This window comes from Rhinoderma darwinii, chromosome 5 (assembly GCF_050947455.1).
Source record: "Rhinoderma darwinii isolate aRhiDar2 chromosome 5, aRhiDar2.hap1, whole genome shotgun sequence".
Lineage (NCBI taxonomy): Eukaryota > Metazoa > Chordata > Amphibia > Anura > Rhinodermatidae > Rhinoderma > Rhinoderma darwinii.
In genome coordinates, this window is record NC_134691.1 from 245,675,024 (window position 1) to 245,692,746 (window position 17,723).

A 17,723-nucleotide genomic window follows, 5' to 3' on the forward strand; every position below is an offset into this window, starting at 1 on the left:
CCACCAGCTTTACTAAAACCAGCTACCATCCAGTCCTTATGATGTGGAAGGCGACTAAAAAGAACAAGACTACCTCATCTAGACGTCCCTTATCCACTCAGTGATGTTGGGACATATTTCCGCAGGCAGACCCCGATGCAGCTGCAGGCCCCGCTCCGGCCTTAAAGAGGCTCTGTCACCAGATTTTGCAACCCCTATCTGCTATTGCAGCAGATAGGCGCTGCAATGTAGATTACAGTAACGTTTTTATTTTTAAAAAACGAGCATTTTTGGCCAAGTTATGACCATTTTTGTAGTTATGCAAATGAGGCTTGCAAAAGTCCAAGTGGGTGTGTTTAAAAGTAAAAGTCCAAGTGGGCGTGTATTATGTGCGTACATCGGGGCGTTTTTAATACTTTTACTAGCTGGGCGCTCTGAAGAGAAGTAACATCCTCTTCTCTTCAGAACGCCCAGCTTCTGACAGTGCAGATCTGTGACGTCACTCACAGGTCCTGCATCGTGACGGCCACATCGGCACCAGAGGCTACAGTTGATTCTGCAGCAGCATCAGCGTTTGCAGGTAAGTCGATCTTACCTGCAAACGCTGATGCTGCTGCAGAATCAACTGTAGCCTCTGGTGCCGATGTGGCCATCACGATGCAGGACCTGTGAGTGACGTCACAGATATGCACTGTCAGACAGAAGCTGGGCGTTCTGAAGAGAAGAGGATGTTACTTCTCTTCAGAGCGCCCAGCTAGTGAAAGTATTAAAAACGCCCCGATGTACGCACATAATACACGCCCACTTGGACTTTTACTTTTAAACACACCCACTTGGACTTTTGCAAGCCTCATTTGCATAACTACAAAAATGGTCATAACTTGGCCAAAAATGCTCGTTTTTTTTAAATAAAAACGTTACTGTAATCTACATTGCAGCGCCTATCTGCTGCAATAGCAGATAGGGGTTGCAAAATCTGGTGACAGAGCCTCTTTAAGCCCGAGGACAAGATGGCCGCCCGGCCTTTCCACCTGTGTTTTCCCAGGGCTCCGATGACTGTGACCAATAGACAGCGTATGTCTCCCTACCTTCTCAGGTGCCTCCGCAAGGGAACCTTAGCCCCTCGTTCCGTGTCAGGGGCGTTGAGGGTGCTGCATCCCGGTCACCACGGGCCGACGCCCGCCAAGATAGCCGCTGCGACATCTCCATAGCGGATCCCGGCCCTGCTCAGGCCAGTGTTGTGTCCTAGCCGGCCTCCCTTGCTGGAGAGGTCTGGTCTTCAGGGATCCCCCTACACACCGTTGATGCCTCAGAGGCTGCCGCTCTTCTCCTTTCCACGCACGAGGCCTTCCAAAATGGCCGCCGACACTCACCAGCAGAGACACCGAGACCGGAAGAGAGTACACGTACATCTCTGGAGGCTGCATCCCTCCCGATATCACCCATCTGGCTAGCAGTCCCTCTTCCAGCGTTCACTCTGCAACAGCATCTTGACGACATTGAGAATCTTAATCGGAGGAACAACCTATGTATTCGGGGTCTGCCTGAGTTTATTCCTGAATCCGATCTCTTCTCTACATGGTATACCATCTTCAATAATCTATTGGGTCGTCCACCTACTACCAATGTTGAACTGGATTGTGCTCATAGAGCCCTACGTCCATTAAGTCTTGATGACCAGCGGCCCAGAGATGTCATTTGCCGGATACATTTTTACGCAATCAAAGACGCTATTCTGCAAAAAACTAGACAACAGCCTACCAGCTCTCATCAAGGGACGCAGATACATATATTAGCGGATCTGTCTGGGCACACCCTGGCGCAAAGATCAGCTCTCAAACCCCTTCTGGAGGTCCTTCGGAATAAAGGTATCATGCCTTTGCCTTAATGGTCAGACGCGACGGTCACACCTATACTCTGCGATCTCCAAATTACTTGCCTGATTTCCTCCGTGATCACGGCCTTCGCTGTGGTCTTCTGCTGGCAGAGGATCTCAATTAGGACGCCTTCCTTATTTACACCCGAATCCTACCGGAGGTCGGCCCCCAAGAGGTCCCAGAAGACTGTCTGGACGATGGCGGGACCAGGAATCTACACCATCTGATGAGACTGCCCGTTTAGCCTGATAACCTGCGGTGCATGGTGCCCTGTTTGTATGCTCTAGGACTTATTTTGCCTAAAAGATGCTCTGTCACCACATTAAAAGTGCCCTAGCTTCTACATAATGTGATCAGCACTATAATGTAGATTTTTTTTATTTAGAAAAACGATCTTTTACTGAGTTACGAACTATTTTAGCTTTATGCTCGTAACTCCGTCAAAAATGATCGTTTTTTTAAATAAAAAAACACTGCTGTAATTTACATTACAGCGCCGATCACATTATGTAAAAGATAGGCAACTTATAATGTGGTGACAGAGCCTCTTACTAATTTTTAGAGTTCCTGGAAGTCCTCTTTTGTTCTTGCCTATTGTGGGATGTCTAGTTTGCTTTCTGCCTTAGGTATTGTACTTCCTGCTGTTCTAACATGCATTCCCCTCTATTTTCAATATGTCTAATACTAGGGGTTTATATTTCTGATATTATACGCTGGGGAGCGCGGGTTGCCCTTATGCGTAGCGGTCACCTTCCCCCCGTAGGTACTGGACCAACCCGGAGCGCAGTGGACGATTATAGGTCCTTCACATTTCTGTGTTTAGCCTGTACAGCAGTCACTATTTTGATGCCTTTTTTGTTGGTGTTTCTTTTTTTAAAGTGAATGAGTCGCAAATTAAATTTTTTTTTTTTTTAAGTTACTTATTTCCATTATATTTTTTACGTTTTTTGCTGGATTTTTTCTTTTCTTCCACATGGTGGAAAGTATTAAAAATTAAATAATAATTTGACATGTTTTCCAATGTTGGCCACCAGAGGGAGCACTTCCCAGAATTACAGCAAGGTGAATAAGGCAAAGCAACCAGACTCACAGCTGCCATAAATGTGGGAGGGAATCTCACCCCCCTCCTACAAGCCAGGAAAAGGTGTCTTCAAATTGCTAAGCAGTGTCCGGCTGCCATTTTGGGTGTGATTCTGCAGCTGGCAGAAGCTATAGGACACACCAAAAGGCTAAGGGTATGTTCACACGTTTACTAAACAAAAGGGAAACCAGCTCCTGATTTTCAGCCATTTTTTTAATCAAACTCACGTTTTTTGACGCCCGTTTTTGGAGCGGTTTTTCTAGTCCATGAAAAACGGCTCCAAAAAAAGTCCCAAGAAGTGATATGCACTGCTTTTTGGAAAAGTACATTATATCCTGTGATATTACAATTCAGTATAGATTCCTGCGTCTTTTTACATGGCGTTTTTTGGAAAATGGCCGCGTAAAACAACGCCCCGTCGGAACAGAACGCCGTATTTCCCATTGAAACCAATGGGCAGATGTTTGTAGGCGTTCTGCTTCCAAATTGTTCAGCTGTTTTTCGGGACATTTACGGCACAAAAAACGTCTGCAAACACTGCGTGTGAACATACCCTTAGAATGATGAAAGTGAAGTGAATGACTTTTCAGTTGACAGGTTCACACGGCATGTATTTGACACAGGTTTTTTTTGCGCATTATACATGCCTCTCCTGCTAAATGTCTTTATCCCTCCATCCTACTGACAGTCTCCTCCAGGATCACCACCCAATACTGCTGTCTACTCTAGCATCAGCGCCCAATACTGCTGACAGTCTCCTCCAGCGTCACGGTCAGCAAGATTGTATGGTGACGCCGGGGGAGACTCAGCAGGATTGTATGGTGACGCTGGAGGAGATTCTCAGCAGGATTGTATGGTGATGCTGGAGGAGACGGTTAGCGAGAATGGGTGGGGACGCATCACCATACAATCTTGCTACAGTCTCCTCCACAGTAGAGGAGACTGTCACACCACTCTGTAATAGGAATAACCATCTGCTGCTCACCCGATCACGGTCCGCACACTGCCCACACTGACAATACATCTAGCAACGGGGGGAGGGGGGGGCCCGACGGGGGTCACTAGAGCGGGGGTCTCAGAGGGACAGACACACACACACCTTACCAGAGCAGCCGGTCTTCATAATGGCGCCGGCTATCTCCCTACAAACCAGCTTCTCTGCTGTGCGGCTCTCAACTGTGTCTGCGCAGTACAGAGCCAGATAGAGGCAATGGACGGCTCCCGTTCATTGTGTCCTATGCACTGTGCTTCCCTATTCTATCTGTGTATGTCTCGTTAAGAGACACATACACAAATGAAATAAAACATGGCAGCCCCCAGTACAGTAAGAGAGTCAATAAAAAAAACTTTGAGTGTGGAAAAATTAAATAAAAGTAAATATATTTTATTAAATAAAAACACAAATTAATTTTAAAAAAAAATCATGACACGGTCCCTATAATGCTGTGATTTCTATCCCTAGACTGCCCCCCTCCCTTATCTTCCGTGTGGTGATCCTGGATTCCTGCCTTCCGTTTTTTTCCGGAACGTTTCAGAGAGCGGTTCTGCCTACGTACATGGCTGACCTCACTAAAGCCTCCTTCAATGCGAAGGGGTTGAATACGCCTGAAAAGAGAGCGCAAATCCTGCACCACCTTCATAAACGTAAAAGGTACATATTGCTTGTTTCCAGGAAACACGCTTTGAGGGTCACTCCCCTGCTATTAGACAAATTTTACACACACTGGCATTTTAGTAACAATTCCCTTTCCAGATCTTGTGGAGTTGCCATAGCTCTCCATAAATCCCTCGCTCATCAGGTCGTCAATGTTGTCACTGACTGATGCTAGATATATATAATCCTGGTTCTAAACATTGGTGGGTGCGAGTTCAGTGATTAATGCCTAATACTGGTCAGGTCCCTTTCCTTCTTCATATCATAGACGCTGCCCTTCCGGTTGTGCAGGGGACTGTGATGTTATGGGGAGACTTTAATCTTGCTTTAGATCTGACACTGGATAATTCAACTGGTCGCTCCGGTATTGCATATAATGCTATCAAACGGGTGAAACACGCTCTTTCACAGCTTCAACTCTGTGATGCCTGGCACCTTCAAACATCCTTCTGACAAAGATTATAGCTTCTACTCATCCGCATGGCACCTACAGTCGCTTGGACTACATTCTCCTTCAACACCATGCCCTTCCTTGGGCTGCTTCCACGTCCATTGGCAATATATTATGGTCTGATCATGCCCCAGCGTATTGCACCTAGCACCTTCCTTTTCTCACTAAAGGTCCCTGGTCCTGGAAACTTAATGAGTGTCTACTCCTTGAGGAGGCCTGCAGTGTTGAACTGCTGCAAATGGTTGAGCACTTCACATCCGATCATGCCCATGATACCACATCTCCTATGTTTCAGTGGGAGGCCCTTAAATGTGTGCTCCAAGGAGTCTTCATAAAGCATGGGGCACGCCTTAAAAGAGAAAGGGCCCATTCCCTGAAACTCACTCTACAAAAAATTAGCTCCCTTGAGCTGGCTTGCAAGCCTGCGCTTTCTCTTCTGTTCTTACACGTTAGAGTGCCCGACAGCTGTTAGACTGGGCCCAGAAGCGTGCCCTCCAAGTTTGTCAGAGCAAATTGTTTTGCATTTGGTAACAAAAGCGGACGCGTGTTAGCAAGAGCGTTAAAGGCTCAGTTGGCCTAATCGTATAAACCAAGTATTAAATCTTCCTCTGGCCATGTAGCCCATACGACCGCCGAGATTGCGGATTGCTTTCATAAATTTTATTCTGACCTCTATAACCTTCGCCACTCCACTGACTCCCTCCCCTCTCCTTTCACACCTTTGACTAGTGAGATGGCTGAGGAGATGGATGCTGATTTTACCTCGCCGGAGATCCTTGCAGTTATAAAAGACCTTCCGGGGGAAAGAGCCCCGGACCGGATGGAAACACTGCCAAATTTTATAAAACATTGACTGTCTTGCGCCACTTCTTCTCCAAGCCTATAATTCCATCTCCCCTGAAGTTTTGTTCCCCATTGGCTCCACCTTGGCCCATGTTACGGTCATTCCTAAATCGGGCAAAGATCCTCAGCTCTGCTCCAGTTATCACCCCATCTCCTTACTTAATGTAGACCTAAAAATCTATGCCAAATTGCTCGCCAACCGATGGAATAAACATCTTCCTAAATTAGTCCATCCAGATCAGGTGGGATTTGTGCCTGGTCGGGAGGCGTGCGATAATACCCTTAGGGCTTTAGATATTATCCATCATGCCCAGACTCGCCACATCACCCTCATGATCCTGTCTCTAAATGCCAAAAAGGCGTTAGACAGGATATCCTGGCCCACCCTTCAACAAACTCTTCAACATATAGGACTAGGACCTTACCTTATGAGTAAAATATTGGCCCTTTATCATTCTCCCTCCGCCCAAATTAAAAATAAATGGCTCCCTCTCTGCACCCACTGCTATTCATAATGGTACCAGGCAGGGTTGCCCTTTATCCCCCAATGTTATATGTCCTCATTATGGAGTATCTCATGGCCTTTATTTGGAACAGCGCGGATGTTAAGGGTATTCTCATAGGCGGGACAAAATATAAGTGCTCTGCATTTGCGGATGACCTTTTGGTTTATCTCACAAACCCGTATATATCTCTTTTATCGTTGATGTCTGAGCTGTCCCGTTTTGAAACATGGTCCAACTTTAAGATCAACTTTTCCAAGTCTGAGGCTTTGAATGTATCCCTTCCATCCTCGACACTATTACTCCTCAAAAGTAATTTCCCTTTCTCCTGGCCTTCTGGGGGTATAACATATTTGGGCATACGCCTAAGCTCTGTTCTCTCAACTGTTTACCAATAACTTCGCCCCTCTACTAGCCAAATTTCACACAGATCTCGCCTCTTGGCATAAAAGTGAATTCTCCTGGTTTGGCCGTACTATTAAAATGTCACTCCTCGCCAGATTGCTGCATCTCCTGCAGACAATCCCTATTTCCATCCCATCCTCTTATTGGCTACGTATCCAACAATGTTTTGGATCCTTCATATGGCCAACGGGTCGTCCCCGCCTGATTAGGACCATTCTTACTCGCTCCGGGGATGCAAGTGGGGTTGGTTTGCCGGATTGTCGTCTTTATTATCTGGCGTCGACTAATGCTCGTGCCCTTGACTTTTTCCACAACCACGATTCTAAACTTTGGGTTCGTTTAGCCCAACAACTAGTCGTACTCGTATCCTAACTACTTTGCCACGGACCCTGCCTGGGAAGAGACAGGAGACAGACTCCCGTCTCCTTTGTAGTTTTTAATACCCTCCTGGCATTTCGGTCCTGTGGGATAGGGGGCTCACTGGATGACCCACTGGGCCCATTGACTCCTATTACTGACAACCCTGCTTTTCCTGTGGGGGAGGCGCGTCTCTCCTTCCTGGGTAGGTCTTCCGCCAACCCCATGTACTTTACACAGGTTCTCTCCGATTCCTCTCTACTCCTATTAGCCACTATCTGCCTAGCTGATACGCCTTCACCATGTCACATATTTGAATACTCCCAGTTAAAATATTTCTGTAGTGTTACTAAACGACAGCCTCACCTTCACCGGCCGCTTCCTGACTTCAAGCACTTATGTGTTTCCACCCGGCCCCCTACACACGCCATCTCCACACTCTATAAACTTCTCCTCTCCCAGCGATCCCCTCATCTACCATCCTTCTGTAAGGCTTGGGAGACCGAATTGAACATGACATTCTCTGACGCAGAATGGAGACTATGTTTCTCCCTTTCCCAGAAAGCCTCGATAGCGATGCGAACTCAGGAAACTAGCTACAAAATTATCTCTAGGTGGTAACGGTTCCCCACTGCCCTGCATAAATGGTACCCGTGTGTGCCTGACATGTGTTAGCGTTGTGGGGAGACAGGGGGGATCCATGTCTCATATTTGGTGGGATTGCCCCTCTTTGTGGAGTTATTGGGAGGCGGTTCTTAAAATTATATTGGAAGTTACTGGGGTCTCTGTCACATTCTCCCGAGGCAGCCCTTTTATTCGGGTTTCGTATGCCACTATCCATTTACAAACACTCCCTGAATAGGAACCTCCTCCAGGCTGCTAAATCGGTTATGCCTTGGAGATGGAAAGGCATCCCTCCGCTGTTGGATGAGTGGTTCCAGGTTGCATTAATACAGCGAATGGAGCACCTCCTGGCTCATTTCCCAGCTGCTTCTACATGATACCAGGACACTTGTCTCAATGGCTTATGTTCCGCTCTTCTTCCACCTACCGTACTGCAGGTACTTGAGACACAAGGTCCATCCTTTCCCATGAGACTTCATCTGAGAGGACTACATACGGGTGTGTAGGGGTTTGCTTGCTCTCCTCACGTCTTCGCCAGGTCCATGGCTGTTTTTGTCTTATTTACCCATGATATTCCGGACCTGGAGTCCAGGTTCACCATGAATTCCCCTGGTCTCTCCTTTGCCCTTGTTTTTTTCCCATTCTATCTTTTCCTTCCCTTTTTGTGCCTATTTTGAGTGGTCATTTGCTTCCTGTGATTGCGCTCACCTACTCTTACCATTGTATTTTAGGATGTATAGGAAGCTGAATTACTGTATTTCTATTTCCCTTTTTTTTTGTTTAGCAATGCTCCTTTCCATTATGCTTAAATCGGACAGTTGTTGTATTTTGCGCTTCTCATGGGTTGTGATGTTCACCTTCATGTTCGGACTGTGCCCTTATTTGTCATCTTTTTATTATGGGGAGACATCTTCTCCAACTGTGTTGTACTTGTTTGTATTAAAACCAATAAAAAAATGTGAATAAAAAAAAAAAAAAAAAAAAATGGGAACAATGTTCAAGTCTTGCCAAGATTTTACATTTTAGTGTCCATAAATGTATAAAATAATTTTTATGCTTATTTGTCATATATACAAAACAGCTCTTTCCCCAATATCTCCACGTTGCAGGAAAGAAAAAATGTGCATTGCACATTACAATTGAACACTACCATCTAATGGTAACAATGTTAACCCTCAAATCAGAAATTCAGCTCTCTACATTTATTACTGCAAACATGAACTCTTCTTACAAAAAGAAATGAACATTCTAAAAATTAAAAAATGCACTTTTTTTTCAACACTTGCCTGGTCTTTGAGAGGTACTGCAGACAAAATCTGCCTTAAGAGGCAAGAATATTTCTGAAACCGATATCAGACCTCTTGATGGAGCATTATCGTTGGTGTGGGAAATAGGTTTCTTCTGAGGTCCTTCACTCTTCAATTTATTTATCTCAGCAAGCAATGCGGCTCTTTTTTCAGCTTTACAAAAAAGAAAAATATATGTTCGTTTAGGATATGATAAAAGTCAGTCAAGATGCCACAGTCAAACTCTTGAACGAATTTTATGTAAATTAAGCTTACTACAATAAATTAAAGTTCTGCAACAATTTAAAGTACAACTAAGTGCATCTATTCAGATCAGTCTGGATAAATATTTTTAAATAAATTATTGAATTTGGGTTCTACTAAAATGAACAAAAAAATAAAGAAACCCCCTAGGGCAAACACCACCGGCAGAATGCAATGGACCAGTTATTTCTAATTATGACATACCTTAACATTGTATGAAATTAGAAAATAATTGAATTAGTTTATGAACAGTCATTACAAACCTCTACGCTAATTACGCGTCATGCTGATTGACTGTGCAGGACCACATGGTCCAAGTATAGAGGGAATCTTGAATATGCTTATTTATCTTAGGCCATCTGTTAGATGTCCTAGGTAAAAAAAGGAGGTATGGCTAGGCAACAGATTCCTTTTAAACGGATATTCAACCAAACATTAGGGCGCTATTACATGGTCTAATAGTCAGGCAAACAAACATTCACAGAATGCTCGTTCCCAATCAGCACCCTGTGTAAACAGGGCAATGCTCAGCCGGTGAACGAGCAAATGCTCATTGATGAGCCGATTGTGTCGTTTATACTGAAGAAAAGGTTATCGTTGGCAGCAAAACTCCTTGTGTAAGCAGAGACGTGTTGCAGACATAATAGAAATTTATGGGGACGAGCGATCGGAGTAACAAGCGCTCATCCCCTTACTAGCACCTTCGTTTACATTGCCCACGTAAGTAAGCTTCAGCTATTGGCCTGAAGAAACCACTAGTGCTGTGCCGAAACGCGCAGCCTTTATTAAATGTCATATTAAATATTAATCCTCTGCTGTCAGGAGCACATATTTTACTAAATCCCTTATGTTTGTAAACCTCTTAAATTGTTCATATCGCGGTACAGTTTCATTGCTACTGGTGTTGGGACCTGAGCTGCAGCTGACTTGACATCTTTCATGCCCACATCAGAGTTGTGCCTGAACGGCATAACTATTATAGGTGAGCATAACTGCCACTCCTCGCATTCTATTCTCTGAACCATTTTTTGGTGATCTGCACTATGTGGCACCGTGCGTTTTTCCTTTTTTTCTAGGTTTCAATGAGATTATGGACAGGAATGTCAGAACAATATCTGCCCCTCATTACATCTTCAATAATTTCAGTACTGAAAACCTTCAGAAATATTGAGACAAGCTGCATATTATATTAGCAGCTTAAGATTTTTTATTTTATTAGCTGTAGACTACAGGTTTTTGCACAAGGTGATTTGCAGCTCCATTTAGACAGAGGTAATACCATATGGAAGTGGGGACAATGGTAAATAAATATGATGTATATCTTTATAATAACTAAAGTATGTTTCATTTTGAATAACTAGATGTAAAGAAGAAAAAAATTAAATCATTTAAATTTGCATTTATTAATGGGAAGAGGAACGCCCATATGATTTACGAATTGTTACAAAATCATGAGCAAATCAATTGGCACTACAAAAACAACGTAGGTGTAATTCAGATATCTTTTTTTTCAAGCCATCAAGACCTCTCTAGTAAGTTTCACCAAAAAGGGTAAAGTCGTCATGTAGCAGATGATTTTTAACTTAGGAATGACCTCATAAGTGTTTCTGCGCTTGCTTGTACTCTCAGTTGTCCACTGGGAGTGCATGGTAAGGTGAGCTTATTCCATCTGTTCATACGTTGTGCTACTGTGGGGTGGTGTCTGTTGCTGTGGTGCTGAACTTGTGGGGGGACGTGGCCCAGAGCCAGGGAGGCTTGGCATGGCCTGATGGCATGGGTGATTTTGGGCCTCTGGGTTGCTCCCTCTGCAGGAGCGTTGCTGCAGTGGCGGTGACCGCCACACGGTGCTGCAACCGATAGAGTAGGGACCCACTTTAAAGAGGTCGCCGTGAAGGGACAAGAGGAATTGCATACAATTTGACCAAAATGTTAACAAAGAACCTCATGTTCAGGTTTATAAATTTTGCCTAGCCGCGAATGATCATAGTATATAGTGGATGTGCGGTCCATGTCTTGTCTCTCATATTGATGTAGCAGCTTTGTTGTGATTTTATGAAAGCTGTGGCAAAACGCAAAAAAAACACCAAGGGTGGCCTCACAATAATGAATACTTACTTGCTACCAGCAGCAAACGCTCAGCCTCTGCTTCTGTTTGGGATCCTTTTCCATGTTCTTCATCTATGCAGCAGTTTAGAGCCTGGCTGGCTTGATGAATCACAATTTGTTGCAAACTTATCTCATTATTCAGCATCTAGAGCAAATGAAACAAGAAATGCGGGTCATCAGTGCAGCCAAAAATATGTAGTAGAATCTAATTTTGGTTAAGCAGACCCCCTTTTCTCCCCACACACAAAAAAATGTCTCAGAGTATATTCAAATCTGGCAGATTTGCTGCAGAAATTTCTGTGACTTTCCCATATATCTCAATGTGACTTGCAAAAATCCATGCACGTGCTGCAAAAACAACTCAATTTACATGTGCGGAAGAGGTTTTTATACAGCATGTTTGCCACGGGTGAATAGCATATGCCATGAATGTCTGAGATGGGAGTAATACAGATCGGAAGTGGGTGACAAATAAGTGCAATATAATTAGGGCCCCACCCTATATATGAACGTGTTCACATCAAGACAAACTTATCAGGAAAAAAAAAAGGTAGACAACCAAGTCTACTTCTCCGATCCCTATTTTATGTTCTATGCCTGTACAATAACTCCACCTAAAGTCAGCATAGAGTACAAGATACTTGCTGTTTAAAATGTTCTTTGATAGAAATGTCAGAATTATGCTTAATTAATGATACATTTTTGACCCAAACAGGTTATAAAAGTTGGGTGGGAATGTGACAAAAGGCTTTAAATTCCCAATCTCGACGGGAGAGGAAAACGGTTATGTGCCATCACTGTGGCTGAGAACTGGGACCACAATTAGGAACAGAACATAAAAGATTAAATGTATGCCAACTAGGAGAACACCCTACAGTCGTATGGGTGCTAATATGTAGAGCAAGTGATGGGTATACGGGTATCAATTGCAAATTTACAAACTCCTCTAAATCTAATTTCCCTTTTGTGAAACTTGTGTACTAGAAATCTTACACGAGTGCTGCTACACTATATGTTCAAATAACATGTCCCTGTACAATCAAATAGCTCTGTAAACGCCGAAGCTATTCTAACAGTCAAAACACAATGAAAACAATACAGATAGGAACCAACACAAGCGTGAGCGGAGCCTAAAATATATCTAGTCCTCACTAACCAGAAAAGGAAACTGAAGTGGCTTCAACGTGTTCATGGCATGGAATTTACGAAAAGAAAACATGTATGGAGAGCAGGAAAAATACCTTCATTTTTTGTTTGATGTTAAGAGCTCGAGGAGAGCCATGCCTTTTGTCCTCAACTCGAGAAGTCACATCTTCTTTACGGACAATTTTTTGCACTACTGGAGGACGATCGGACTCCTTGAATCTTTGTGATCTGTATGCGTCAATGCTGAATGAAATATGCGTTAGAGAGACAATGTGTTTTTCAGAGAATAAACTATAGTTGTCAAAAGTAACAGGGTTTTCTTTTTTTATTCTTACCTATAAAGAAGATTTTGATTTTCCTCCTGAGACAGAATACTCTCTGGGGATTCGGCAGTGACCTCTCTAACAGATTGGAACTTCACAGATTTTGGCGTGCCACAAACATTACTAGTGTCTTCTGCTATGCTGGATATTGATAGTATGGCCTGTTTAATAAATAAAGTTAGTGAATTCAAAACAGGAGATGCGCAAATTAAGATAAATGTAATAATTATAAAAAACGTACTTCTGGACTTCCAACGCCAACAGTCTCTGCTAAAGGTGTGAGCAAAGACATAGAGGAAATGTTGAGGGCATCTTCATAGTCATCATCTCTAGTACAACTAACTTTTTCCACTTGCTTTGATGGACTGTCTGCAAGCCTTTCATCATCCTCCTCTTTAAGAGCATCACTAAATATGTTAGTGATCACTTCTGAACTGTTTCTCTCATCAAAATCACCATCCACACTCATTTCAACTTCGCCCGACACTTCAACTGTATGAGGAGACAAAATCTGTGTAACTATATAAAAGACTAGTTAAAGTTCTATGGATGCCTTTGAACTAAACATTTTTTAATTGCTCATTTGCTTCCGGAAAGCAAAATTAAGTCTTCTTTAAAATGTTCTACCATCTTGCTGTTCTAGTCTGAATCTCCTGTAAAAGCTGGTTGCCCTGCTGTTTCTGACAGATTGGACATCATATCCCTCCGGTTAGGGCTAACTCATCTGTTCTCTTCCTTCCTTTCTCTTAGTGTTCAAGACACCAGCAGGGAGGGGGAGGAGGTTGTACATGGTAGATCAGAGTATGAGAAGGGGAGAAGCATCCATGTGTTCAGGGAGGGCAGATCACACAGGGTGAACTGTACCAAAGTGTAGATAGCGGAAAAGCACACAGGGGGAGACAGTGAACAACACAGGTTATTTAACCCCTTAACGTTCAGTGACGTCCTATTCCGTCATGGTAACCATCCCATTCACGCTCCATGACGGCCACCTTCCCGACACATACAGGAGCTGTGACAGCTGCTGTCTTGTACATCGGTTGCCGCAGCTCCCACAGCGGGGACCGATCACTGGGTCACCGCTGATTAACCCCTTAAACGCCGCGTTCAATAGCGATCGCAGCTTTTTAGGGGTTAAACCACCATCGACGGCCCGCTACATGATAGCGGGTAGCGATGGTTGCTATGGCAACAGGACGCCTAACAATGGCGTCCGGCTATGCCATCTACGGAAGCCTAGTGGGTCCTTACAAAGTATGGACCCACTATGCTTGCTGTCAGTGAGTAGCTGACAGCTCCAATACACTGCACTACGCATGTAGTAACACAAGTAAAAATCCCCCTTTTTCCCTGATCAGTCCATTATTAATAAAAATAAACAAATAGACTATACATAATTGATATCACCGCATCCGTAACGGCCTGAACTACAAAATTATTTCGTTATTTATCCCGCGTGGGGAACACCATGAAAGAAACTAATAAACCATACCAGAATCATAATTGTTTGGTCATTTCACCTCCCAAAAAATTGAATAAAAAGCGATCAAAAAGTCGTATGTACCTAAAAATGGTATTAATCGAAACTGTAGTTCGTTACGCAAAAAACAAGTCCTTCCACAGCTTTCTTAATGGGAAAATAAAAACGTTATAGCTCTTAGAATTAGGTAACACAAAACGTAAATGATTTTTTACAAAAAGTATTTTATTGTGCAAGCGCCATAGGACAAAAAAAACTGTAAACATGTGGTATCGCCCTGCAGAATAAAGTGAATATGTCATTTATAGCGCACGGTGAACGCTGTAAAAAAAAAACAAAAAGAACAAACAATACCGGAATTGCTGTTTTTTTAGTCACTACGCCTCTTAAAAATAGAATAAAAACTGATCAAAAAGTCGCATGCACCCCATGAAAACTACAATGAATTCCTCAAGGGGTCTAGTTTCCAAAACAGGGTCACTTTTGGGGGATTTCCACTGTTTTGGCACCGAAATTTTCTAATAAAAAGGAGGCCCAAAATCCACTATGTGCTCCTTTGCTTCTGAGGCCAGTGCTTCAGTCCATTACCACACTAGGGCCACATGTGGGATATTTCTAAAAACTGCAAAATCTGGGCAATAAATATTGAGTTGCATTTCTCTGGTAAAAACTTCTGTGTTACAGAAAAAATTTATTAAAAATGAATTTCTGCAAAAAAAAAATAAAAAAATGAAATTTGAAAATTTCACCTCTACGTTGATTTAATTCCTGTGAAACGTTTAAAGGGTTAAGAAGCTTTATAAATGCTGTTTTGAATACTTTGAGGGGTGAAGATTTTAAAATGGGGTGACTTTTTGGCGGTTTCTAATATATAAGGCCCTAAAAGCCGCTTCACAACTGAACTGGCCCCTGTAAAAATAGCCTTTTGAAATTTTCTTGAAAATGTGAGAAATTGCTGCTAAAGTTCTAAGGCTTAGACGTCATAGAAAAATAAAAGGACGTTCAAAAAACTATGCCAATCTAAAGTAGACATGTGGGGAATGTTAATTAGCAACAATTTTGTGTGGTATAACTGTCTTACAAACAGATACATTTAGAAAAATGCTAATTTTTGCAATTTTACACAAAATGTTGGTGTTTTTCACTGATAAATATTGAATTTATCGACCAAATTTTTCCACTATCATAAAGTCCAATGTCTCACGGGAAAACAATCTCAGAATCGCCTTGATAGGTAAAAGCATTCCGGAGTTATTACCACAAAGTGAAATATGTCAGATTTGAAAAAATGGGTCTGGTCCTGAAGGCCAAAATGAGCTTGGTCCTGAAGGGGTTAAAGAGGCTCTGTCACCAGATTATCAAATCCCAATCTCCTATTGTATGTGATCGGCGCTGCAATGTAGATAACCGTAACGCTTTAGTTTTTTTGAAAAACGATCATTTTTGGCTAAGTTATGAGCAATTTTATATTTATGCAAATGAGCCTTCCTAATGGACAACTGGGCGTGTTTTCTCTTATTTCCAACTGGGCGCGTATTGTGTTTTTAGTAACTGGGCGTGTTTACTTCTTTCACTGCACAATCACACTGTGCTGTGGATCATGCTGGGCTGGAACAATGAGAAGTGTAGGACACTGATTAGTCACTGATTGGTCAGCGTCATACACTCCTCTGTACAACACCCAGTTGGTAAAAAGTAAAAACACGCCCAGTTGTCCATTGAGAAACTCATTAGCATAAATCTAAACTAGCTCATAACTTGCTCAAAAATGATAGTTTTTCAAAATAAAAACCACTGCTGTTATCTACATTCCAGCGCCAATTAGATTATGTAGGAGATAGGGCACTTATAATCTGGTGACAGAGCCTCTTTAAGGCCAAAACAAGGCTGTTAAAGGGTTAAGGCTGAGAGTCAATTTTTCAAATCTGACATTTCACTTTATGTGGTAATAACGTCGGAATGCTTAAACCTATTCAAGCGATTCTGAGATTATTTCCTCGGCAGACATTGGGTTTTAGGTTAGTGGAAAAATGTGGTCGATATATTCAGTATTTATTTGTGAAAAATTGCAAAATGTAGAGAATTTTAAAAAAATTGCATTTTTCTAAATTTAAATGCATCTGCTTGTAAAATAGACGGTTATACCACCCAAAATAGTTACTAGTTCACATTTCCCATATGTTTACTTTAGATTGGCATCGTTTTTTGAACATTATTTTCTTTTTCTTGGACGTTACAAGGCTTAGAACATAAACAGCAATTTCTCATTTTTTATAAAATTTCAAAAGCCTTTTTTTTTTAAGATACCTGTTCAGTTCTGAAGTGGCTTTGAGGGGCCTATATATTAGAAACCACCCATAAAACACCCAATTGTAAAAACTAGGCCCCTCAAAGTATTCAAAACAGCATTTAGAAAGTTTTTTTAAACCCTTTAGGCATTTCACAGGAATTAAAGCAAAGTGGAGGTGACATTTGCAAATTAAATTTTTCTTGCTGAATTTCAATTTTATTCCATTTTATTCTGTAACACAAGGTTTTACCAGAGAAACACTACTAAATATGTATTGCCCAGATTCTGCAGTTTTTAGAAATGTCCCACATGCGGCTCTAGTGTGCTCGTGGACTAAAAACACAGGCCTCAGAAGCAATGGATCACCTAGCGCATTTTGTTTTTTTGGCTCAATTTCTTATTTTCACAAGCAATACCCCATTTTGTTGCCCAATTTGTCAGTATATCACCCCATTTGTGGTGATATACTGACGTTTGGACCCATGGGAGGGCTCAGTAGGAAAGGACCACCATTTGGCCTACTGGGGATTTTCTGGTGCTAAGTCATGTATGCAGAAGCCCCTGAGGTACCAGTACAGTTGAAACCCCCGAGAAGTGACCCCGTTTCAAAAACTACACCCCTTAAGGCATTCATCTAGAGGTGTAGTGAGCATTTTGCCCCCACAGGTATTGTGTAAAAGATAATGTGCAGCAGATGGTGCAGAGTGAGATTTGCAATTTTCTATATATATATATATATATATGCCATTTCAGAGTCCGATATATTGTGCCCAGCATGTGCCACCGGAGACATACACCGCATAAACTGTAATGTGGGTTCTCCTGGGTACGGCAAGACACTACATGTGGCGGTTATTAGCTGCCTGGGCACACGGCAGGGCTCAGAAGGGACAGATGAGAGGCATAAGCTGTGCGGAGTGCATCAGGGTAAGTAAAACTGGGGTAGATTGAAAATCAAGGGATGTATGATAAATTTTAAAACACTTTCATACAGAGCCCTGGTTTTTCGGGACACGTGTCACATTGATATATTGTATCCTCCCTTATCCCCCTC

General features: G+C 42.6%; 1 protein-coding gene across 2 annotated transcripts in view; it reads right to left on the reverse strand.

Annotated features, from left to right (window-relative positions):
• Positions 1–17,723, reverse strand: part of ANLN (anillin, actin binding protein) — a 214,696-nt gene that overhangs the window by 83,063 nt on the left and 113,910 nt on the right. The window contains exons 9-13 of one of the 2 annotated variants that reach the window (XM_075827026.1): positions 13,141–13,169; positions 12,912–13,060; positions 12,672–12,819; positions 11,440–11,575; positions 9,061–9,234 (exon numbers count right to left, since the gene is read on the reverse strand). In XM_075827026.1, the coding sequence (XP_075683141.1) occupies positions 9,061–9,234; positions 11,440–11,575; positions 12,672–12,819; positions 12,912–13,060; positions 13,141–13,169 (636 nt within the window). Of the gene's footprint in view, positions 1–9,060; positions 9,235–11,439; positions 11,576–12,671; positions 12,820–12,911; positions 13,061–13,140; positions 13,392–17,723 lie in introns of both variants that reach the window. The other variant, XM_075827024.1, reaches the window with a different exon arrangement.